General features: G+C 41.0%; 1 protein-coding gene across 4 annotated transcripts in view; it reads right to left on the reverse strand.

Moving 5' to 3' along the window:
• The window catches only part of pak5 (p21 protein (Cdc42/Rac)-activated kinase 5), a 54,838-nt gene that overhangs the window by 7,061 nt on the left and 21,779 nt on the right, over window positions 1-25,998 (reverse strand). For 2 of the 4 annotated variants that reach the window (XM_068343093.1, XM_068343091.1), the window contains exons 2-8: window positions 22,140-22,363; window positions 20,714-20,758; window positions 6,264-7,103; window positions 3,259-3,468; window positions 2,905-3,046; window positions 2,662-2,816; window positions 806-939 (exon numbers count right to left, since the gene is read on the reverse strand). In XM_068343093.1, coding sequence (XP_068199194.1) covers window positions 806-939; window positions 2,662-2,816; window positions 2,905-3,046; window positions 3,259-3,468; window positions 6,264-7,103; window positions 20,714-20,758; window positions 22,140-22,343 — 1,730 coding nt within the window. In that variant the 5' untranslated portion in view covers window positions 22,344-22,363. Of the gene's footprint in view, window positions 1-805; window positions 940-2,661; window positions 2,817-2,904; window positions 3,047-3,258; window positions 3,469-6,263; window positions 7,104-16,542; window positions 16,653-20,713; window positions 20,759-22,139; window positions 22,364-25,998 lie in introns of those variants that run through there. The other 2 variants (XM_068343092.1, XM_068343094.1) reach the window with 2 other exon arrangements.

Consider the following 25,998-nt stretch of genomic DNA (forward strand, 5'->3'; position numbering starts at 1 on the left):
ACACGAGGCCTCTCTGTCAGCAAGATCTTTAACTCCCACTTTTGGGAGAGCTTCTTCCAGATCCCGTAGGAGGTGGGGGACATTGAGTCAGAGTGGACCATGTTCCCCATCTCCATTGTTGAAGCGGCTGTTCAGACCTGAGGTGGCAGCCCCCATACCTGGTGGTGAACGGTGGGAGTAAGGGAGGCTGGGAGGAGTTTCCAAGAGGCCATGGAGGAAGACATTTTGGCAAACCGTTTGCAGCTCAGGAGGGGAAAGCTGTGCACCAATAACACTGTTTACAGTGGAGTCAAGGAGCTGCTAATCTTGACTAAAGATATTGTAGAGCGGTGGAAGGAACACTTTCAGGCTCTCCTCAATCCCACTACCATGTCTTCCATGAAGGAAGACGAGGCTGAGGCCTCAGAGGTGGTAAATGAGTTCTTCTGATGAGGGCCACATGTACAAAAATGGACAAACTAAAAGTTTGCGATTGATACTTTACTTTTTTCAGAGCCGTTGTCAGTTCTTGGATTCTAACTGCACAAACTTGAATCAGATAAAACATCCACGAGTGAGGCAGAGACTGACAGAATTCACACGACACCCCTCTGCCACTGTGTTCTGTTTTGATGCTTGCAGATGGAGAGAGTATCTCCTGCTCCTCTACACACAGATCACCAACAGGAGGTGGTGAAATGGTTTCCAATGAGCTTTGTCTGCTAGAGGACAGCATTGCTCAAAATAATGCCCTAAGTATAATGTACTGCTGTACTTGGTACACTTTAGTGATTTATATTGTATTTCTGCATTTAACAGAGGTTACCTGGTGTGAGTCACAATGTCAGTGAGGGCCCCGCCTTCAAGAAACTCCATGACAACCCACAGTTCATCTCCCACCAGGTAGCTGTTGTACATGTCAACCACATTCTCGTGATGGTAGTCCCTCATGATCACCACCTAAAACACAGACAGAACATAATGGATTCATTTAGATTTACTTGTTCAATTTTTTGCTTTTACTGGAGGGCACAGAACTAATATTATTAATATTATTATTGTTATTATTATTATTATTATTATTATTATTATTGTTGTTGTTGTTGTTGTGGTTGTTGTTGTTGTTGTGTTGTTGTTGTTATCAATATTATTATTATCATTGTTATTATTATTTTTTGTTGTTGTTGTTGTAGGAATTATTATTTTAAGTTATTATTCTCATAAGAATTATTATTCTAACAAATTTTATTATTATTATTATTAGTAGTAGTAGTAGTAGTAGTAGTAGTAGTAGTAGTAGTAGTAGTAGTAGGAGTAGTAGTAGTTGTTGTAGTAGGAGTAGTAGTAGTTGTTGTAGTAGTAGTAGGAGGAGGAGGAGGAGGAGGAGAAGGAGCAGTAGTGTTTAACTACGTGTTAAACATATTGAAATGAAATCATCTGCTGTCTATATTATTTATTAAATTCAGGCATTTGATTTGAATTATTATTTTAAGTTATTATTCTCATAAGAATTATTATTCTAACAAATTTTATTATTATTATTATTAGTAGTAGTAGTAGTAGTAGTAGTAGTAGTAGTAGTAGTAGTAGTAGTAGGAGTAGTAGTAGTTGTTGTAGTAGAAGTAGGAGGAGGAGGAGGAGGAGGAGGAGGAGGAGGAGAAGGAGCAGTAGTGTTTAACTACGTGTTAAACATATTGAAATGAAATCATCTGCTGTCTATATTATTTATTAAATTCAGGCATTTGATTTGAATTATTTATTAATTTTTCTTTCTCTGATACGAAACATGTTCTGCAGGCTTTACTCTAAAAGGGTTACATACAGAAATTAATAGGATTAAGCAAAGTAAATTATCTAACAACTGAACACCCACATCTGTGTTCATGCATGTACTGTATGTACACGTGTTCCTTCTTTGCTCTCATTAAACACACAAACACACACACAGACCCAGAATAGAATCAGTGCAACATTGCTGATAAAAGAAATCTGTTCTTTTCCATTTGCACAGTTGATATTTTTCTACTAAATTACCAAACATAGTTTGTCACAAAAACATTAAATTCAGTGTGACTGCAGCCTTTTTTTTTTTCAAAATGTCGCAGACAGTGAACGTAACAGCTGTGAGTGTTTCTTGTGGTGTGTTTTCATTTTCAGTACTTCGTTTTTTTAAGATGTAAAAATACGCTTGTTCCTTGACTGCTATGAGTGTGTCTCAGATGAGATTTAAAAAATTATTTTTGGTATACTATGATAATAATAAGTATATAGTTGCTGACCAACAGCAACTATATACATCACACAACCTACAAGAAAATAACATTCACTCACACAAATCACGCAAAACGAGAAGTGTTTTTAATGAGGCGATGTATCATCAGACTTTTATGGATCTCTGGAGTAGTCAGCATTTAATAACCGCCACACTCTTTAACCTATTCTGTTTATTCCCCTCATGTATGATTATTATGATTATTACAAAGGAGAAAATGCTCATCTGAAAAAAAGGCGACAGGCGCAAAGACAAAAACTTAGTTGAAATGAAATGGGTGAATGTGGGGAAATTGTACATCAGAGCGCAGCTCAGAACACAGAAAAGAAAGAATTAGCCAGAATGAATAAGTTCTATTGATACCATCCACACATTTCATCGATGTAAACGTAAACTTAACTGGTCCTGACCTCATTAAATAGCAGCTCTCTGCGTTGCTGTTTCCTGAGGTCCATCTTCTTTACAGCCACCTGCTTGCCGCTGTGTTTCTCACTGGCGATACACACAATACCCGTGGAGCCCTCGCCGATTTTAATAAAGCTGTCCAGGTATTCCCGTGGGTCACCTGCAAGCAAACATAATACAGGTCAAGTTAGAGGCAGAAAACACTGTTCTTTGCTCGGTGTCACTTTTTTTTTAAAATTATTTCTTACCTGGGTTGACCACAAGCTGAAGTGCAGCTCTGAACTGCTCATGAGAGACTCTGGAGGGTTGAGTGTCTGAGCTGGACCCCCAGGAAGGAGGTGGGTAGGCTCCTGGTGGGATGTAAGGTGATGAAGGCTGTGAGTAGGCCCCCTGTGTTGGAGAACACAAAAAAATAACAACAAAATTATGCACAATATAATTTTATTGTTGAAGAATTTATTATTAAAGAAGAAGGATCTCTTTTCAAAAGTCATTCTGGAGTGAACAATGTTCTGATTTGCATCAATAAAAACACATTCAGGTTGGAGATGAGCTTTAAGTTATCAGTCAAACATCAATCATTTGTTATTCTTGTACTGTACCTGGGGGGTGTACGGTGGGCTGGGCTGGGAGGGAGGATGGTGGTAGGGTGAAGGTTTGTAATGGTGAAAGAGAGGCGGATAGGGCAGGTGTATTGGAGGGTATCCAGGTGGCTTGGTGAGGCCCTGGGGTTGCTTCAGAGGCCCTCGGGGGTAGGTTTCACCACCTGTGACCTGGGAACCGCCGTCACGTAGCACACGCTCGTAGTCACCCTGGGGAAGACGGGACAAGGACTTGACTTACAGATTGATGGAAACAGCTTTACAGCAGCTTCCTGGTTACTGAGGGGTGTGGATGCATGTGACATGACCAGCTCTACATTAGATGCAGGTACATCAGACCTAACAGACGTAACCGGTTTAGTCCACAGGACAGGGAACATACGTTATCATTACACGCCTACAGAGCTCTCCAGGCCAGTAGTATTCTATCAGCCCCCATAGCAACCAGTCCTGGAACAAGTTTCGTCCTACTGTCTACACATGAATCCCCAGACATATCTATTACAGTTTGATGGATTACCTGGATAAATAATGTAAAATACTGAACAGTGTTCATTTATCGTTAACATTTCATTAACATATTTATATAAGAATGTATGATTAAAAATATCTCAGTATACCTAACAGTGATCATTGTGCTTTAAACAGGACAGAGTGGATCGAGCTGCTTCCGCCTGACTACACCTGTGTCACAGAAGAATAGTCTCTAACCAGCATCAGTCTCTTTTCTCATAAATTCTCAAGGGATTGAGTGTTTAATAATAAAAAAACTACCTCTCTTTCTCTTTCCTTTCATTTGTTTCTCTCTGTACACTCTTCTTGATTTACACACACACACACACACGCACACACACACACACACACACACACACGCACACACACACACGAGTAGACAGGGCAGGAGGAGCCCTGATGTGTTGGGAAGGTGTATAATTACTTGGTGTGAACTCTTTTAATCAATCACATTCAGGCAGGTGTGTGTGTGTGTGTGTGGGGGGGGGGGGTTGCTGCTGGGACAGCCCAGTCTCATGCCCGCCCTATGGTTGGCCGGCACTGCTGGCTGGCTGTCAGCCAAGGGTCTCCTGATCCATGTTGGTTAAACGCGCATTAATCTGAGTTTGGCAGGGTAATCAACAACCTAACTCAACTGTGAAATTGAATTCTGTGGTGGAACACCGTTCGGCCAGTTTTATGCTAAGGCTGCAGAAAGGGAAAGTGCCGCAACATCAATTTGTCACTGAGAGCTGCAGCACAAAACAGCAAGAGAGTGAATGGAAGAAAAAGAGAGAGAGAGGATGTGTGTGTTTGTATCTTTGTGCGTCTGTGCACTTGTGTGTGGCCAAGTCTACTATTAAACCCCCATCAGCTCAACATAAGCAGCAAAAAAGAAAAAAAAAAAAAAGACGGATTTACTTCAGTGGTGTGAGTGGGCTGCATGAGGGAAAGAGAAGAAAAGGTGCAGAATGAGAGAAGACGGGTTTGTTACAGGGTCCATGAGCCGGGAAGAATAGTGATTCTTAAGCTGCCAGATGACTCCTTGTTTTCTTTTTTGTTTTCTTTTTTACACTGCAGCAAAAAAAAGCATCACAAGGCAAATTTGAGTGCATTTACTCTCTAGTCTCAATCACTGTACTGTATATATTTAATTTGATTTTGAATAAGAAAATATCAAATGAAATAATATAATAAATATACTATAACAGTTACAGTCAGATATTAGTTTTTTTTTAACTAATATAAAACCTCTATTGGTTCTACAATTTCTGTGCTTAACATATTTTCAGGAAAAGATATAGACCTCCTCTAGCACAAAGACTCGAAAAGTGGTAATAATGAACAATATATAAGAAAAATGACCTTCTCCTGTGTCGCTTCCAATCCTGCTACTCTTGCATTCTCTGTGGCTGTTTTTTTTTCCTGAGTGGCTATTTACTGAAGCATGCAGGTTAAATGGTTTTTCATCAAGGCACCCTGGGATCTACATCAGCAAGCCCAGTTTTCCTCTCAGTAAACTGGACTCGCTGTGTGTAAAGGAGGTATGGTGCAGAGCTCTGCATACACCTCCAGAGTCATAATGGCAACATGGAATCCTACAGATGTGAAGCACATATGAAGAAATTATATGAAAAGCACTTCATAGAACAAATCTTTCTGTTACCCTGCTGCTGCATTGACTACCGGCATCTTTTACCCCTCGCGGCTACACCTCCTGTAATAACATCGATGTCTAATACCTCCTAGCAAATGCAGGTATGCATAATAATGCTGATACAAAAGAGTCATCCCTGGTAATTTATACTGGAAACATATAGTGTCGATACAGAACTGCTAATGTATGGAGGGTTTATTTGTGACTGTGTGTGAATTAATCAGAGTAGAATGAACTCTGAGGTTTCATTCTCCATCAGAGGCTGCATCACGCTCTCTGGATGCCAACGCAGTCAGATTTCAGGTGTTTCATATGCAAATGTGTACCATTCTAAAGTTGTATTGCTGGGCAGTTTTGATAACAATCTGTTTACTTGCTGGTTGTCTAGAAATCACCGAAGCCATCGCATTCTCTTGCAGATTAGCCTAAGAATATTACTTTTTGGAAGAGAATTTTGCATCATGGTCTATTAAATACACACATTCTCTTGTCATTTTTTAAATTGTTAAAGTCAAATAATGTCATTGCAATAAACTGTCAAAATAAATATGATTTTGTTCCCTGCTGTGGTCATTTTTACTATTTTTAATTGATTCTTCCTACCATGGCACAACAACAGGTGTCTTTATTCATTCTCTACATTACTTTGTACTAATCTCTATAGCACTTTCCCCAATGCTGAGGTTTCTGGGTATTTGGCTGATGATGATGATCTGTGTGCGTAGGCAATGGATACCAAAGAGAAGAGGGATAGTCCTTTACGTCTCACTGACAGGCAGGCCAGAAATATAACATATAACATACAAGAGTTGAGTTACTTTGCTTTGCATTCATACTTTAGTGCTTGGTGTCTTACCTTGGCCATAGTCTGTGAGTTTGCGAGGGTCTCTGAAAGGCGAGGGTAGGTGTAGGAGCTGTATGGGTGGGCCTGTGGAAGGTTCTTGAAAGCCCCGCTGGTTGCATAGGGGATGTTTGGCTCCTGCAACCCAGACCCTGAGCGAGATCGCTGCCTGATGGCCGGCGTCGGGCTGGTTTGGGTCACGTAAGAACTCTTGGGTCGCTTGTCGTATTCATCCCGCAGGCCACCGTAGCTCCACTCGCTGTCTGGGTAGTTGATCTGCTCGCTGTGTAGCGAGGCACGAGACGGCGTACCCACTGAAGTGTCCCTGTAGTCCTGACTGGACGAGCCCCCCACGGAGGCCCGATAGTAACCGCTGGAGCCCACCCCGCTCCCCACAGTGGAGGCCACCTCATCGGCTGAGCGTCCTTTGCTCTCCAGGTAAGTGTGGTAATCTGGGGGAAGCTTTCCATAGTCCGACTTTTGGGGCATGGCGTCTGGGTAGAAGGGGCTGCGTATGGGGTGCGAGTGACCGTTCTGCTTGGTGAATCGATAGTGACGTCCAACCGTCCAGTCTCCATCTATGGAGAGGCCAGCTCTGCTGGGATCAACAGAGAAGTCCCGACTGGAAGTGTCCAGGTCACAGGAGTAGCGAGAGTAGTAATGATTGAAGCCATTCTCCTCAGGGGTGTTCAGATGACTAATGCTGGAGGGTTTAGAGCTACTTCCCGCCTGGTGGGGGCCTGGTGGGCTCTCCTTACGCAGAGAGTTGGAACGCGTCACAGAGATGTTGTCAAACTCCTCCAGCAGGCCGTTGATGGATGCATCTTTGGGCGGCCGGTTGCCTCGAACAATAGTCTACGAAAAGAACAAATACATTTACTCTTAACATAGAGGAGAAAGCTGCTGAGTGAGAGAATGAAATTCTGGTATCCTGAGCTCCAGTACGATCAATATCAGTTTAATCATTGCTGGCTGAAAATGAGATGAATTGAAATTCCTTTAAAATCAACTTCAGCTAAAAAAAACAACCACAAACAGATTAAAAAGGAAAACAGGAGTTTTCAGGCAGGATTTTTGATTCATGCATATCAGGGCTTTGTGACAAGTATGACATTAATCAATACTTGCGATAAATGGCAATAATAAATAAATAAATAAATAAATAAGGCAGGCATCAGACTTCACAACTACTAGCGGTTGTGAGTTGAGGTGCAACTAGAAGAAGCATGGAGACAAACTGTAAGGTTTCTCAGATGCTAAAAGCGAACGGATCTAATTCCTGCCTCATTTCCCTTGCAAAAGATTAGCTGGTTTTCAGTGGGCTGATCAGAATACATTAATAGTCGTGACGTTAGGTTTAGTGCTCGTGAGGTGCATGAACGCACAAGCATGCACTCGCACACACAGACGAAGAGCGTGAGGAGGAGAGAGGGAGAGTGAATAGAGATACTCACATCTGCTGCAAAGCGAAAGCAGCTTAAACATCAGGGGTGCTGCTTATCCCCTCCTACCTCGTGTTAAGCCCTTTACACGGATGTGTCGTGACTCACGGGGAACTGGTGTTACAGCAGCATTCTACCCTGTGCATGATGTTTGGTGATTTGGTGGTGTGTACTCTGAGGATCACCACTGAAAATCGTGACGGTGATGACAAAAGCCAAACACGAAATAAACAGCATGTATCTACCTGTCCCTCTACCGTTTAGATAGTACAGGAAAGGCTGCGATAGAAGATAACCATCGGTGCGACTACTGAGGAAGGAATGATTTGACTTTCTAACTACTTCATAATCTTTCAGTGTGTTTTTGCTGATAAAATAAACCTTCTAAATGTTCTTTTTCTTGCATCTGACTACAGTTTCCTCTCTGCTTTACAGCCTCAAAGTTCCTCAACTACCAAAATCCATCCTGCCAACATCTTTTCATTTAATAGATTTTGCAAAATCTGCAGTCTGCACCTTCCTTTACTCTCTTTGCCTTCGCTTACTATCATAGTCAGTCAGATCTCAGTTCCTTATCCAGACACATAATGCAATTTCCTCCGGGATTAATAAAGTATCTATCTATCTATCTATTACTTGTCCACATGCCCACACTAAATCAAAAGGCTTTCGTCAGTCTCCAAAATTCTCAAAATCACCTTCCCTATATCATAAAATAAATGTGTCGTCTCGACAGCAGTTTACTTCCTACTGGGACCGCCATTACTTTGCACTATGCACGCTTATCACAATGTGCAGCACTGTAAATACAGTTGAGGAGTGTCTTTTCTGCATCTATATGCTGAACCTTACTTTAAACTCAACAAAGTCACATCAGCAAGTTATCTGACAAACCTTGAGCGGCGCTCACGCCTTGTTGTCAGTCAGATAACTGTCACTGTCGCCGCTGCTGTGGTTGGTATGTGTCACATGTGCTGAAGCGGAGTGCCATAAAAGCTGTGATAATCATCAAGTCTCTGTAACGTTGTGCTGACACCACGCTACACCTCGACCCCTTCACCCAGTTACCTGCGAGCTGTCCCTGCAAACACACCTCGTCAATCTCACCTCATTTATCTATGAGGCAACTACAGGAACCAAAAACATTATTATGAGCAATTAATTATTTCTCTTAAACTATTTTTCCAATTATTGTTTTACGTGGGATGTTAATTTTGGACGTGTTGGCATTAGTAGCTCAGAATGAAAAACTGAATTAGTAAAATGAAAGACATGAAAGACCCCAACCCTAACAAGCAGGCACACTAGCATCATCTACGGATGGATGGATGGATGGATGGATGGATGGATGGATGGATGGATGCTTTTGATGGAAGGAGAGAAGTCACCCTCCATCCATTTCGTGTCAGTTTCCTTTGGATTCAGTGCTGACGGGCCTTTTGCTGTAACTCTGCTAATATTTCTTACATTCTTTACACTCATGTTGGAGTTCAAAAGATTTTCATTCATAACACATTGAATTAAAAGATGGAAACTGAGCTGAGCAAACATATAATTCACATAAATATGTCTTGCCGTTACGAATTACCTTGTTGTTTCTTTATTTCCACTGACATTATCTCACACATCGATTTCCAATTTATTCAGAACTCCTCCTCCTAAAAAGCTGAATACAGCACTTGCAGGAGAAACTGAAACTCCTCAGCGAGCTATTACTAAGGTTGAATTTTTCACACATCATCTCTCCCCTCTATTTTGTTAGTTGGCACACCTTCCCAATCCAGCCGCTCTCCTTTGTTTTAGAGCTATAGGCTGTTTGGAGCTACGACCTGGAACCTCAGGTGAAGTGGCCTTTAAAAGCAGTGAGTAAAGCCTAGCTGAGAGCAGAGGCTGAAGGGCAGATGCTGTTTTAAACAGGTGACTGAGTGGACATCTATCATGCTTTGGACAGATGCTTCAGTCCACAGAGCAGGGTTGGAATGACATTTAAAAAAAAATCACTCATGACAAACATCACAAGAGTTTGTATGTCACGTGAAGGCATGCGACAAAACACCAATCACGAAAGCTCCATTTGCATTTGTTCTCACTCTGCTTTGAATTTCTTAATGCAAACGTGCTTTCGGTGCAAGCTAAAATGAAGCATAGTCAAGTCGTGTTACATGAAATGGATTCCAGTCAGTCAGAGCTAATTCAATTGTCATACAACATCAGGGAGCAGCAGTTATCTAATAAAACATCATCATCGCCATTTGTTTCATAATCAATAAGACCGTGTCGAGGAGCGTGACAGGAACAAGCGGATGGAGGGAGTCGGAGAAAACAAGGCGACAAATGAAACCGAGGAGGTGACAAAAGTGCAAAGGCGAGAGGAGACAAGGTTAATTGTGTGCCAAATCACTGTCAAACGGTCAGCATCAAGGCTGAAAACTTTCCATTAATTTGAATTAAGGGGCTGATACTGGCTTTTCACGCCTCCTCCTCCCTTCCTAACAGCTCTACGAGCTCTCTGCACAGGTCGTGTTCGGCGGCTGCTGTGACAGCAGCCATATTTCACCGGTGCGCGGCTTTGGCCTGTCCTTTAGTGATAAGCTGTAATAGATCTACTCTCCACTCACTACAGCCTGTTCAAGGTAAGCACAGGAGAGAGGAAAGAGGAGAAGAGAGAGGAAAGAAGAGGTGACGGATGGGAAAAGAAAAGAGGAAATAAAGAACATTTATGGTAGGACAGTAAAAAAAAAAAAAAAAACAGACTCGGAGGAAAGATGCAAAAGTAGGAAGAGTAAAGGAACATCTGTGAAGGAAGAGGAACGGATGGAGAAGGGAGTGTCAGGGACAGGGAGCCATGAAAAATGAGGCTCATTGGGAGATAAGGGGGGATTAACCTTGCTGGTAATGAAGTGAGGGTGTGATCGGAAGATGGAGGGAGGAAGAGGGACAGATAATTAATGAGCTTGCCCTTCCTGTGACTCCCTGCTATAACCCTGGTTTGGAGGCTGCGCTTCGCCGGTCAGCGAGGTCCTGGGACAGCCGGAGAGTTTGGAGGAAGAGGAGCAGCTTTGTTGCGTGGCTCCACCGCACTCACACCCCAGCGCTCACATGTGTTGAACTGATTCAGACTATTTACCCTTTTGAAAGAAAAAGCCGTCATTATAGGCCAAAGAAATCTGGGTGACACATCCACGACAACAGAGGCAGATGTGGAACTCCTCCTATTGGAGAGTCTTTAGTCACACATGAAATCTCATCACCTACAACACCCCCAGCCTCTCTTTCTGCAACATACACACACATGGCCTACTCAACACACCCACTCACCACTCTGCCAGGACATAGCCAGATACTGGAGAGAAATTGTTTCTGAGTAGAACATGCTTACATGGTGTAATGTATTATTTTTACAAGTCTTATTACAGCAGAAAGATTCTTCTTCCTCATCATCATCACAATCATCACCTCTCTCTCTCTCTCTCTCCTCCTCCATTCTCTACCATTACATCCCAGGCACCATCTCCACTCTGTGAATCCCTGTCACGATGCAGCCTGTCGAGAACAAGCACACATGGGTGTTTATACAAACACTCAAACATGGTCAGCACACACTTCTTCTACAACTGCTGCTGCTCCAAAGTGCAGCATCCGTCTGCATCGCTGACCAACTTGGAAACAGAAGCTTATTCTCGGCCGTCTGGGTAAGATACCATCAGAGAGTCCTTGTGGCAGCAGACAAAGTGACCACAGACAACTCTGCTGTGACTTTCCCTTTATAGACAATAATATGCAGTGCTGATGAAGAAATCATCCACAACAGCTACTGTCACAACTGATGCATACACAGGTTGAAGATAAAGTTACAATGAAATACAACTGTTAACATCCACATGCTGTTAAAAATAGTTCTGATTGTTCTGCTGTTCTGTATCAACCCCCTCTGTGACGTAGGTGCTGTATGAGACAAGGGTGACATCTTTAACAATAGCAGAGAAAAATAGATTTACTGTAAATAGATTAATTCTCACGTTCAGGTAAAGACCGAGAAAAAACTGAGTTCTTATCCTCTGGCTCCCTCTGTCGGACCGAAGAGGTAACAGCAGCCTAAAGGATAACCAGTGCTCCATTACGCACTGCTACGTTTGATAATACATTTTTAGATTATCATAATACAAACACAAACCACAGGGAATGGTCAAACCACGTATCACAGTAGTGCAGGGCCTTCAATGCTTAAATATTATACCATATTAATTCTAGATTTTGTTGTTGCCACAACAATAAAAAAAAAACATCGGAGAATTAAAACAACAGTTATTTTATCAGAGTAAAAGTTGTGTCAGATCTACCAGCACAAATATATTTGTACTAAAAATAATAAAAGCATAATTTAGTGTAAAATCAAATCAAATTGAGCCAGAAGTTAGAGCAGTAGTGTTTTCTCTATGTCTTGATCTGTGCTGCTCTCTGCTGGTTTTACATAGTACTTCAGATTTGGATTAGTTCATTCCCATGTACCCAATTGACATGAATTAAAATGATGTTGATGTTAATTTTATTAATTAAGGGATAGAGTACGGTGAGGATTCTGGTAATACACCGTGTCTTGTTATTAATTAGATTAACTAATTCTGACCTCAAAACCAAGTGGAATGTGACCTCAGATTAGTATGCGAGCTGACAGGTTGACCCACCTGGATTACTTAGCCGAGGTATTCACAGAACAACTTCACGTTTTTCTTGACACGTTATTAGTGGAATTGTAGATGAAGTCCAAGCAAAGCTATACAGGACTATTCAAGGAGCGAATTTTGGAGTGTTTCTGTCGTTAATGGGCTATGAGCTAACCTCTTTCCTTAGGCCACCCCGCTGCCTTTCAGCTACAGTAATAATCATCATCTCAACATGCCAGCGAGAGGCAGCACCCTAAGGGTTCAGTTAAATACAAAGACACCGTTAGACAAGAAGGTTTAAATAAAAAAATTGTATTATATATATATATATATATATATATATATATATATATATATATATATATATATATATTACAATTAGATAATGTGTTATGTGTTATATATAATTATAATTATATATATATATATATATATATATATAATTAAAATTAGGAATTGAAATTGAATTAGAAGACAAAACTTCAAGAACATTCAACCGTTGCTCAATCTGGGGCCAGGAAGGCGACAATCAATCTGGTAAACATAAGAAATATCTTGAATGCGGTCATAAATTTTGATCTATGGCCTGTTATTAAAGATTTTTAATCTCCACGACATATTTAAGGAATCATCATTGCCCCAGGTGAGGCAGGGAACCTTTGTGATGTCTATAAATGTCCACAGATGAGCTCATCTGGGTTAGAAATCAAGAGCAGAGAGGAGAGCAAATGACAGTGGGAGACACAAGACACTAAATTTAACTGGTCATGTCTAGATGTGTTGTGAAATCAAAACAAAAAATGATGCACAAGCCTCCATTCATCAGATGGATGTCAGGACTGCCTCAAATCAGTCATGACAGCCTCATGTTCACCTCATGAGAGCTAAGACTATCCATCTTTCACTGTATCCAACCTCACGTATGCTTCAACAGATTTAAATATTTATAGGAAAAGATGATATTTATCCAACATCTGTCAACAATATCATTTGGAAGATGAATAAATCTTCAAAAGATAAGGAAAAACATAAAACCCATCCTCAGTGACTACCATTTCCAATGGTTTCATGTTAAGTTTATGTGTTAAATAATAAATCATGCACTAATCAATGCTTTTACAACTTATACAGTACATGTATGTTTAAGTGCTTTTTGATTTGTTTTACTTGTACTTTGCATGAACTGCAGCTGATGCCTTTGCAGTCCAAACTAGACTGATCTATTAAAATGGGACCTGAATGGGTTTCAACATTTGTGCAGGAAGGAAACAGGAAAATTATAGAAAAAAACAAACAAACACGCAAATTCTGGTGTCAAAATAAGTTTACTATTTAATTTGATCTCATTACTTTAAGTGATCAGAGGCTATATATGTTTTTTTTCTACAGGCTAACGGCTAATGATGCATGATTCTGGGGGTGTATTCAATGAGATCAATAATTGTGTACATACATCTGCTAGTAGTAGCATCCCTTAATGTAACATAATCATTATCTGCCTATGTATTTCATGCAGCTGAACTATACATGAGTTATACATGAGCTGTGTCCACCACAGTGACATTCAGCAGCTCAGACCAGAATGACCCAGTCACCTTTGACCTCAGCTACAGAGGGCCTCAAATACAGGCTCTGGGATCACACAGGGCTCAACACATGGAAGGAAGGATGATTTCCAGCAAAATGGATTAGTGGTGGAAGCATAACGAAAGTCAAATATACAGTCAGACCAAATCCCAGAACTTAAGTATATTAGTGTACTGTAGTTAAGCCTTAAGACACCTTTTTTTCCACCCCTTCAAGGAGTTTCAGGAACAAAACCAGAAGAAATGTCCAACAACTATAATAACATTGAGATAATAAATATAAGATAAATATAATGACAGCGCTTCAACATTGCTGGTGCGATCAGTTGTTTTGACCTAAATGTTTTGCGCTTTGGTTCTCCTTCAAAGAGTTTCCAAGACAGTTTGTCCCCGTCAGGAGAACTTTCTGATATATATGAGGGGAGGGAAGAGGAGACAGCTAGCAAGACCAAAAGGGGATCAATTAGATGTCCCTCAATTATCTTCTTGTCAACTCTGAGACGGATAAACAGGCAGCTGCCTGCCATAAATTAATTACCCAGCAGCCCTCATTCATCTGAGTCCCGCCAGACGTTTAGAGGCTCCTACGTCAAATCTCCACCATCCTCATTCAATACTTTCTCCTTTCTCCACTCATTGCACCTCTTGCCTTTGCCATCACATTTTCTCCTCTTTCTTACTGTATTATAAATACTAAATTGTGTAAGTCACAATCTAAGCACTACAAACATTAATGCTAAATTCTAGTGTCCCTTCACGCTTACTTTGTCAGTGAGATCACAGTTTGACACTGAGTGTGAAAAATGTTTCTGTAATAAACATGAAAACTCAATAATTAGATGGAGGCAAAGAGTTAAACTATAATCGCATTTTTAGCCCAGATATCTTTGTCTTGTGTCTCCTCAGAAGTCGCACTAATATGGAACATAAAAGGGAGTGAATGACTTGAGTTGTATGTTAACAGGTGTAATTTACTGTCTGGCCACATGAGGATACTGCAGGTCCAGTCATTGTTAAGAGACTAGGTTGTCCAAGGTGAAATGGGCTGAATGAATCCACACTGAAACTCAATCAGAAGAGAAAAAAATATTAAATGTGTCAGGATTTTTATATAATAAAAAAGAAAGGAAAAAGCCTTCAGGTTCTCACAAACCTGCATATTTTTTAGCACCAATTATCTGAAATTATCTTTTCCTGCAACAATCTTTCCCGATATAAAAGTCACAGCCTCAGTGACTGAAGGACTGAAGCCGGGACATTTTGAACTAACCTGGTAAAGAACAGCACACCCGTTAAAATCCAAAATTCCCCCACTGAAAGTTCTTCCAAAGCCTCTCTGAAAGATGATTTGCAGTGTGACTGTGAATGGCAGCCATGATGGAAGACAAAGTGGGAGAGCAAATGAGGAGGAGCAGAGAGGAGGAAGGAGTGAGAAGGGTCAAAATCAATGCTGTCCACTTCATCTCTGTGCAGACCGATGCTCTGGGTCTCTCTGCTCGTATGCAAATGAGGGTTCATGTCTGCACAGGCTTGTGTTAAGTAGGGTTGCGGTTCATCAAGTGTTTTTTCATATTTGACTGATTCAGTCTTTGACCGTTGCAAGAGCGAATGTAATGCATACTGTAGCAAATTGAAATTAATCCTGAAATTATGCAGGTATTGATAGCAGTATTCATATTTAATTTCTGTCCATTATTATGTTGACAGTCATTGCATGATAGTCCAGAAGACAAATGCATTATGGCATTTTTGTGGCACAAAACCCTCATGCTCTACCTGTGTGTTTGTGTATGAATATGTTACAAAATTTGTCTTCATAGGAAACCGTCTTATTACATACTCAAAAATCAAAAGCAAAATTAAAAAAGTTGTAAGTCCATGACATGATAAAGATTCTTCACCTACTCCACATCTATACCCCAGATCTGTCATTCTCAGTATGGACAGTCTACTTCCCTGCAAGCTCACCCGACTTTATAAATACATGCTGCAATAAAATGCTTCCTCAAATTAGCAACCTTGAGCTCACATGTCAGAACTATAATAGCCAAATTCCCAGTTCAATAAAGATGCATGTTTCCAGTCCGTCCCTGAAGCAAGGACTGGATGACCCTGTTAAAGCAGAAACCCTATCTCTCTAAGCTCTGTTTCCATATGTCCACATACAGCATGGCTACAGAAATAACTCTACCAATGAGGTGCTCTGAGAGCAAACCTCTCTCTCTCTCTCCCTGGAAATCCATTAAAGCAGTCTCACTCTATAGAGTCATAATTCACAGCTTGTTACAGTTTACTGCTGAGAAATGCAATAAAAATAGGAGTAGGTTTTAAATATAGTCACATATGTGATCATTAAAACTAATCTTCATAATCTGAGCAGAGAGCCACACAATTCATGCCACGTGCGACAGCTACTTATCATATTTGCACCATCACTCTTTCATCTAATATGTTTGACTGGTGCTACGACGTGCTGCCAGTGAAAGCTGGGAATATCTGCAAGGAGTAAACTGCAAAGCCAGCATGCATTCTGACGAGAAAGGGTCAAACACTCCACCCGTAACTGTTTAGGAATGGTTTGTGCCCTGGATTCAAACATCACCATGTCCTCAGTCTTCACTGCTCCTACCACCTGCCCAAGGTCCGACCTCTGTGGTCTCAGCTTCCACGTCTCTGGCGGGACCTCCATTCTCCTGCTGGGCCCGGCCCTGGCTGCACCTTGCCCCCCTGCCATAACGAGTCACTGTCCCTGGCTGCAGCTGCATCGAACCAGACCCTCTGGATGTCTGGCCATCTGCACCCGGAGACACAATGATCAAGTTTCCTCATCTGTCACCAGCCTACGAGCACATGCAGAACGGTGGGAGGCAATGCCCTGCTCTCACTGGCCCACTGACATTTACAGTAATGCTTAACAGTTAGCAGCATGTAAGTCGTGCCACCGCCACGTGCCTTTTACGCTCAGTTTGCCAGTTCATTTCTTTGTCCCACTGTCTCACAGACTGGGACAGGACTGACCTGGATTAAGGGGTCGTTTACACATTAACTGTTTTAATCCAGCATTTATTGCATTTTCTGGACCTGAGAGTGTGATCTGATGAAAATGCCACCATCGTCACGTAAACAGGCAAAATGTGAATCCACTTAAAAACGATGATGTTACCACCACAGTAAATGGCTGCTCTCTTACAGTTCCAGCTTTATGCAGTAGGCAGAAAGAATATGACGGTTACAGAAAAACCACAAAAACACAACAAGTGGACAACTGTCTATCTTACAAATCGTCCTGTGTCCAAAATAAAACGTTTTTAAATGAAAGCATTCTGGACCCAGTCACACAGCTCAGGTGGTTTGTGTTTTAACATCAACCTACTGGTTTGTCAACATGCTGGTAAGGTGCAGAATATTTCATTTACGTGTACCATCCAAGTCCCACAGATCATCAGTTTTAAACATCCTCAAATCCTTGTGGCCTCATACTCATACTTGACTACACCTTTCTTAGGATGCTTTTCTTAGATAGTTCTTTACCATCTAAATTTAACAAAAGAAGATTTTATTTCTCCCTCTGTTAGACTCAGATTGCTCTATTTTCACCTCAACATTTTGAAATTAAAACAACATATCATACAATTCTTGGTAGATTTTTTTTGTATTATTTCCTCCACCAATGTTTTGTAAGCCTGAGCTATTTTCAGTTCAGCTATAATGGGTTTGACAGCACAGAGCTGTTCAGCTACCTAAAATAGCAGGGAGCTTTCTCCACCTACACTACCTACAGTACATGTAGCCCACAGGCACCTACTCTGGAGGCTGTCATCATAACACATTGATTATATCTGAAAAGGGTTTTATTACAGAAAAAATGTCTTTATGCACATATCTGATACATATGTATGGATTCCACACACACAAATGTAAATTCTAAAGGAAAGTCAGCCATGAGGTTCCCATCAAACAGCCCCCGCAGCACAAACATCAAACAACACTTGACTAAAATAGCAAATTAACCAACATCATGCTTCATGTGATCTTCTCTGATCCTCACAGAACCGTCAGAGAGACTTTGGATAAATCATCTCAATGCAGACAAGCATGTGGACTGTAAAATCTGTCTAAATCACCGCAATCACCTTTCTACATTCCTTATTCTCAAGTATATTTGTGGAATACTCATGGAGCAACTACAGCGCAGATAATTCAAGATGAAAATGGATGATCGGTAGAGGCAATAAAATCCTGTAATGTTCATTTAATTTTTAGGATGGAGGCAGTGCTGTATTATCTGTCAAAGGAAAAATGAATATTTGAGATATCAGGAGATACAAGATGAGATATGAACTTCATCCAGCTGAGGAGGATGCTATTGGACCATGATGAACAAATATCACTCCTATCATCCCTACACTTTCTTGTCAGTGAATCTTGCTTCTTATCAAAATCTCGGCGTGCAAAATTAAGAGGAATCAGTTTTAAGGGATCTTCTCTATAATCCTCATAAGCTATTTTATCTTTTTGTTCATGACTTGAGAGCTCTTCAATTATCCTGGGATTGACACAAAAATGTTTAAGTGTCTTTCAAATGAAATATGCATTTGGGTTCAAGTGGAAATGAACCTATACCACTTATACAGATTTCATGCTAAGGTGGATTCCAGTGATGGATGAATTGGTTTCTTACACTGGAAACATGAGAAAAGGAGCAATGAGAAAGAATTAGCGGGCCCAAGCACACACACACACACACACATGTATGCCAACACACACAGAACTGATGGCTGTTTGTCTACACACACACACACACACGCATTCATGGTAAATTACTTCCTCGGCACTACAGGCAGTTTGAGGCCAACAAAGTCAAGGTGCAACATGAGGCTACCATCAATAATACACAGCCCCCACCAGTCGTAGCAAATACACACGCACACATGCAGCCTCTCAGCACACAGCAGCCTACCCACACACACTCTCACACACTCATTTGATCAATTTATAGTAACACCAATACCCTATAAATGAGGACTAATGGCACAGAAGTAGTTAGAACGTACTTACTTATGCACCAACACACACACACACAGACACACACACACACACACACACACACACACACACACACACACACACACACACACACACCACAAATTATCAGACTGCAGGAGCTTTAAAATAGTGTTAAGGCACAGTTTTACTACATACGTTTGGATTAAGACAAGCGGAGTAGTGGGGGGGATGGGGGGGGGGGCTTTAAGCAGTATTAATTCTTGACTGAGTAATAAGTAGTTTGACAACAACACCATGTGAATAAATGATGAGCACACACACCAGAGACTAGAGGAAGAGGGTCTAAGTACACGCATGCACAGACACACACACACACACACACACACACACACACACACACAAACACACACACACGCTCACACAGAAATATATATACAGCTGGGGGGTGGGGGGTGTCTTGTCAAACAGAGGAAGTCTTACGTCAGTCAAGTGTCAGCGCAACCAAGGGGAAGTAGATCAGTTGATGGGGGAGACACTATAAATAACTCAGCCCACCTTTGGAGTCAGGGTCTCACACACACACGCACACACACACACACACACACACACACACACATACACTGCTCATCATATTTTATAAATACAGTAATAGCTGATTGATCGATAGATCATGGCTGGTGAACAATAATGAATAGTGAATTGTAGCTGTTCACCAGACAAAGTGATTACCCTTCAGACTAATCAAGAAGTTTTCAGCGAAAATATACAAAACAAAAATGACAAAAAAATTTAAATATTTAATGGCTTAACAATGAAATGTGCTTCATATGTGTTTAGAGTTTAATGAGACTAGAATGTGTAGTTTGCAAATGCTGTAACCAACCACCCTTCACACTCACCTTGCAGAGCACGTTACCATGGAAACAACAAAAAATCCAATAAAGTTCAAAATGTCAAAAGGCTCATTCAAATTACATATCATACATATAATTGTACGTACAAAAAATGGTGACGCTGATATGTATGGGTATGGTTTGCTGATTGTGGTTTTGGACAAAAATACACATGACTACAGTATTTCACCTTTTTGTCAGGCTCATGTAAAGAACAAAAAGTAAGAAAAATAGTTGTAATCCAAAAATAATATGTTTTGAGGGTAAGCAGTCAGCTGCATAGACCAGGCTTAGACTGATGTCATGGCATGACTTTCTTCTTCAGTGTCTTTAATTGTGAGCAAACCATCTGTGTTCTTTCCTTTCTTTCTTCAAACTATTCCACTCACAAATAACTTGTGTTGTTTCCAGTGAGAGAAACACATAATCTTTTAGAGTTGATGTGGAAATGAAGAGGAAAGGAGAGGAGAGGAGGAGAGTTGTCAGGGTAACATGCACATTACATCTCAGCACCCGCTTTTTTTTCCCATCATTACCATCATCATCATTATCAATAACGTCTCAGTAGCAAGAGGAGGAAGAGGAGAGCATGCCTCTACAGTTAATGCTGTCATTTTGTGGGAAGACTCATGCAAATGAAGCAAAAGGAGAGTGAAGATGAGGCCTGAGGAAGGACTGGTCAGATCTCTGCTGTTGTCATGTTTACAGTGGTGTTTCCCTGTTGCTGCTAACACCCCACTTCTACCTGTATGCGTTTGTATGGCAGCAAGCAGCGGAATAGAGATGGGGAAATAAAAAGTTGGGACTGAGTGAACAACAGAAAAAAAAAAGAGAGGGTTAAAAAAAAAAAAAGAAGGGAAGAGATAGTCATACTTTGGACAACGGCGTTTCAGTTGACCGGACTTTCTTGGGAGATATCTGTGAAGAGAGCAAGAGAATTATTTTCTTGTTTCCCCCTCTTCAGAGATATCTCCTGTGGCATATTGCTGTTCTCTGTTGCAGGACCTTTATGAATGTTTCAACATGTATGTTCCTGTCAGTGAGATCTCTGAGGCCTGGGAGACTATTATATAAGTTATAATGATTAATACTAGTTAGTGAACGATTAATGATGAACGCTCATGATGGCATTTTATCCTTATTTTTGATGTACATTACATCCACTTGCAATATGAAAAAAGATAGAAATTTACTCTGACATGCAAGTGTTCTTCAAATATTATGTAAACATGAGTATGTGTTTTAACACACACAAGAAACGGTCCCTGATTTCAACTCTGAGGAGCAGTGGGTCAAGCATGCGATATGACGGGACCACAGACAGTACAACGGAAGAGAAAACAGACAGCACATTTTGAGAACTGCCCCTATTGAGAGCCATGAGGACAAATTTTAGACCTCTGGTATGCGAGAGAGGGGGCTTGAAAAACTACAAAGAAAATGTTCTGCTAAATATATTCTGCTTATAACCCAGACGAAGGTGCATGGGAATATTAAAGAGCATTCTTGGTGTTTGTAAATGACTATAATTAGCTGCAGCCCCCTTTTACAGTTGATTAAACATGTCAGTGTGATATGTTGAGAAGAACTGATGAACAACAACACATCAAAGGAGACACTCAGAAGGTTTCGAGACAAGAGGAGACACACAATCACAGTCACGAGAGACAGAAGAAGGAGAAATCACAGAGGCGAATTCAAAAGAAACATCAGAATGCATCAGGGTTTCTGAGATGACATTATCTAATGGAGAAGTTAAATAAGGAGCCGCTTTTAAGCTGCGTTAAGCAATTCTTCTACCGATGAGAGGCCAAACATCTGCCCTGTTCTTGGAATGGTGGTTTTACAGTTTTGAACAAGCTCTTGCAAAAGAAGCCTGACAATGTCAAACATCAGGCCAGTTTCTAATTGCACCCAAGTGGCCGGCAGCAGTAACTCTGTATCAGCTGAAGACCTGAAGTGCATCATGAGGACCATGCATGACAAGGCAGATATTTTGGGTTTAGTCTTTCAAAAATTAGAATTGCTTAATGCAAGCTTACAGAAATGCAATGGACAAAAACTTGACTATTATATTTCTATGTACTGTATTGTGTTGTATAGAATGACAAGGCAAAGTTGTAAAAGTAGCAGAAATGACTTTTAGACAGTGACGGGAAAACAGTATTGAATAGAATGTCACTCCATACAGACAGAGGGAGTTGGAGAGGGGTGAGTGTAGAAGCAGTTGAATGAGAAATAGTGAAGGGAGAAAATGGTTTGGCCCCCGCTTGATGCAGTCTGTCCATTCCTACTCTACCTTCATTGGTGCCAGCTGGATTGGGGTGATGTAGGAGGGGTCCACCATGGGCTTGGGCCGATTGGCGGTGTCCGCCAAGAGGCTCTGCCATTGCTGAGGCAGGCCTGTGAATTTCTGCTCCCGCGGGTCAAAGCCCGTATGGACCCGGTGCTCAAAATTAGATGGAGCTGAGATCTCCAGCCGTTTCTTCTTCTTCCCAAACATGCTGGAAAACCCTGGCAAACCTGGGAAATCAAAGAGGAAAGACGGAAGTTTAACATTACAGCTACAGAAAACGCAGATACGAAAATGATTAGTGTTTCTTTTCGATGACATGGACTATTGGATGAATACGTTTGAAATCACTTTGCCACGTGATCTTTAAACACGTCGGCGTCTGCAGTTTGTCTCATTACGCTTTCAGCGCGACACTGAGCTTTGCAGTTGGTGCACCGTAATAGACAATGTGGAAAGCAAAATTTGTAGAGGAATTTGCAATTATGTACAGAAGCAAACCATGTCACATTTAATTAAAAACAGGCTGAACTGGCACTTAACTGATTACCACTGTTTTAGTCATCATAGAATTAAATAAGTTTTTGATTGTCAGGCTGCATAAACCAAAAATCCCAAACAAGTGAGAGGAATCTGCTGTAAGTTCCAGTTGTGTTAACTGGTATTTTTCGTTGTGTTGTCCTCGGCTGCTGTGCAGAATGCTAAACTCAGCCTCACAATGCTGGAGGATGCAAACAAGAAAAGAACAAGTAAAAACGTCCAAACATGCTCGAAAGATGTCTCTGGTTATGTAACATGAACAACAGGGGGGGGAATGATGCAAGAAGAAGAGAAGAGAAAAAGAAGAAAATTATGTTAAGTTAGGATTGTGGTTTTGTTTTGTTTTGTTTTGGGGGTTTTTTCACGTACGACACAACAGTGGTTTAGATACCATCCACAGAGGAACATCATACAAGGCAGATTCTCTGGTTTGCAGTTTTGTTCCACTACTAATAAGAAGTGTGTGGAAATCCCACTGTGGTATTGGTGGTTTGGGCGGGATGCATAACATGCAGTCATAGGAACAAAATGCCACGATGTTGTTGGTGTTGCTGTGAATGGAGTCTGTTGTGTAGTTCTCTTGTGGGAGGCATTGTCCCCACAGGAAAACAAACTTATCCTTCTTCCTCTTCCATTCTTAATTTATTTCTCCTCTTTTCGTTGTCACTTCTGCATAGATGTTTTTATGCTAGTTCATAACAAATAGCCATTCATTTACATAAAATAGATGCATGCAACATGTGTGTTTTGCAGAATTTGAAAACAAGTTTAATATCTAGAAATGTCTGGATAAAAGCAAATGTCCTTGTTCAAATGAAATTTTACAACTGTACCAGATATCACTAGCTGTGGAGAGAACTGCATAACCCTGTGCAGCTGGCAGGGAGCTAAGGCGGTTATTGTTGCTGTCAAGGTTTCAATTCTCCCATGGCGAAGGTGCGGTTAACAGTGTAGCTTTACCAGTTAATCAATTTCCACTTCTTTGTGAGGGTGGATTGAGAGAAATCGGTTCCACATTCAAACATGAAAAATAACAGCAGTATCCTGAGGAAATGCAAAGGCCGAGGTCACCAAAGAGACGCTAAGTGCAGCATTACAGAGCTGACAAGAACGACATTTAAGCATGGAGATCGTTCTCAATCATTTCCTCTACAGACAGAACAAATTAGTAGCCTCAAACAAGAATGATAAAGAGATCCAGTAGATTGTCAGGAGATAGAGCGGAAGGTGAGGGGGATGGGATGGGGATTGAGCGAGAGCTGGTGGAGAAGAGATGAACAGATACAGAACAGAGAGAAAAAGATTATAATGTAGAGACGGGAAGAAAAGTGAGATGGCGTTTGAGCTTTTGTGATGCATACGGCAGCACAATTATGACACACCAGATTATTATATTATTATTACCTGAAGGTGTCCCCTGAACATTTCCATATATTTAAACAATTGTACCGATTGTCAGGTTATGAAATCAAACAAAAGTTATGGCATTAACTTTAATGCTTGATTACTGCATTGTGGGAAATGTAGTTTTTGGTCAAAGCACACTTTGACCTATTTATTTTTAGACACTCTGACCTTTAATGCTCTTGCGGGAAACATAAAATGATGTGGCGGGCCACGTTTGGTCCCCGGGCCTTGAGTTTGACACATGTGCCTTAAATACACATTAAAAGCAAATGCCTAAAAATTCTTCATCTTGTACTTTTTGCTCTGAACTAAAATTCCCTTATGTAATACCGACATCTCAGCAGGCCTTTCTATTTTTGGCAGGTGTCCAGTTAAACCTCCATGAATCGACCCAAGATTTCTTGCCTTGTTACTATTTTCAGAACATGCATGGCTTAGGCAAAATGAAATACTGCCATTCAGGCACTGTGCTGAGGAGAAATCATACTCCCAGGATTAAGTCAGCACAGATAATGACAAGGATGAAGCTGAAATCATCACCTGACAGACGGCATTCCTCAAATAATTTGTAAACACGGACATAGGTGTCTCCTGCTGTCACCCCAGCAAAACGTTACGGTGAGTAAGCAGGGCTTGATCACAGTCTTGCTCTGAATCATCTACTAATAAAATACACCAATCTAAATCTGCAAGGACAAAACAGAATTCGACATGCAATCTCAATTGTCAGTTTAAGTTGAGCTTGTTAAGAGGAGCTAGTATCAAACTTAAATTGGTGACGGATAAAACCGTTGTGAGGTCCCCATCTCTCACTCTCTCTGTGGTCTGTAAGCATTCACAGAGGGGATAGATCCCCCTGACCTAGATGCTACGTGTTGGGAATGAGATTAAAAAGACTAGTAGGACTAGGCCAAGCTCAACTGTTCAGAGACGCAACAACACGTGCACACACACATACACACACCCACACTCACACACATACACACCAGCTGCGCTCTGACAGCAGCAGAAGCAGGTTGGATTGAGATGTAGTTGGAGTGCAGAGGCCTTTGAGAACGGCCTCCATGCAGGAGCAGAGGAAGTACTTAGTGCTCCACGTCTCTTGGCTGCCGCATGAGCACCACTTGAGCTGTAATTTATGAGCAGATTGTGAGGGTTCCAACTAATGCTTGCAAGGTTTCTCTGCCAAACAATGTCAGTCTGATGAGAAACTACAGCTGGTAATATACAGTAGGTATGAAGCTATTCATCTAGGTGTAGGTGAGGCCTATGACTGTGTTCGCCCATAAACAACACCTCAAAGGAGTCAGTGGAGGCTTGAAGATATCATTCTGCTGCATGAATATGTACCTTTAATGAACATACCAGTGAAAAATATGTTAACTACAATGTTGTTGCTAGAAGACGCATTATTTAAACCGCATGTGCTCAAAAAAACTATGGGTTAAATGGGGATTTTGACAGCCAAATGAGTCCATCTTATCAGAATCCTGATCTTACTTCACATATTTGGCTATTGTACATGTAGTATTTCTTACATCGATGGACAAAACACAGACACTAACAATACTGTAGCCCAGGGGTTATGGTCAGGTGCCCCCATTTTCATGTTAAATGTTCAAAAGCTCGGCATTGTGACCTTAAATTTTTCAAGAAAAATCTACAGCAAACACAAAACAGATGCTCAGCCAAGCATAAACATGATTTATCACACATATACTGTATATATCAACACATACATGACGCACATATAAAGAGGCATCTAGTCTCAGGGCAGAGATCTTGATGTCCAGGCTGATTTGTCTCCAAACCATCTGTCACTGAATAATAAGACTCCACAGGCATTTCCTATTTTGTGCTTAAAAAAAACCTATACACAAATGCATACACACACACACACACACACACACACACACAC

This window comes from Antennarius striatus, chromosome 19 (assembly GCF_040054535.1).
Source record: "Antennarius striatus isolate MH-2024 chromosome 19, ASM4005453v1, whole genome shotgun sequence".
NCBI lineage: Eukaryota > Metazoa > Chordata > Actinopteri > Lophiiformes > Antennariidae > Antennarius > Antennarius striatus.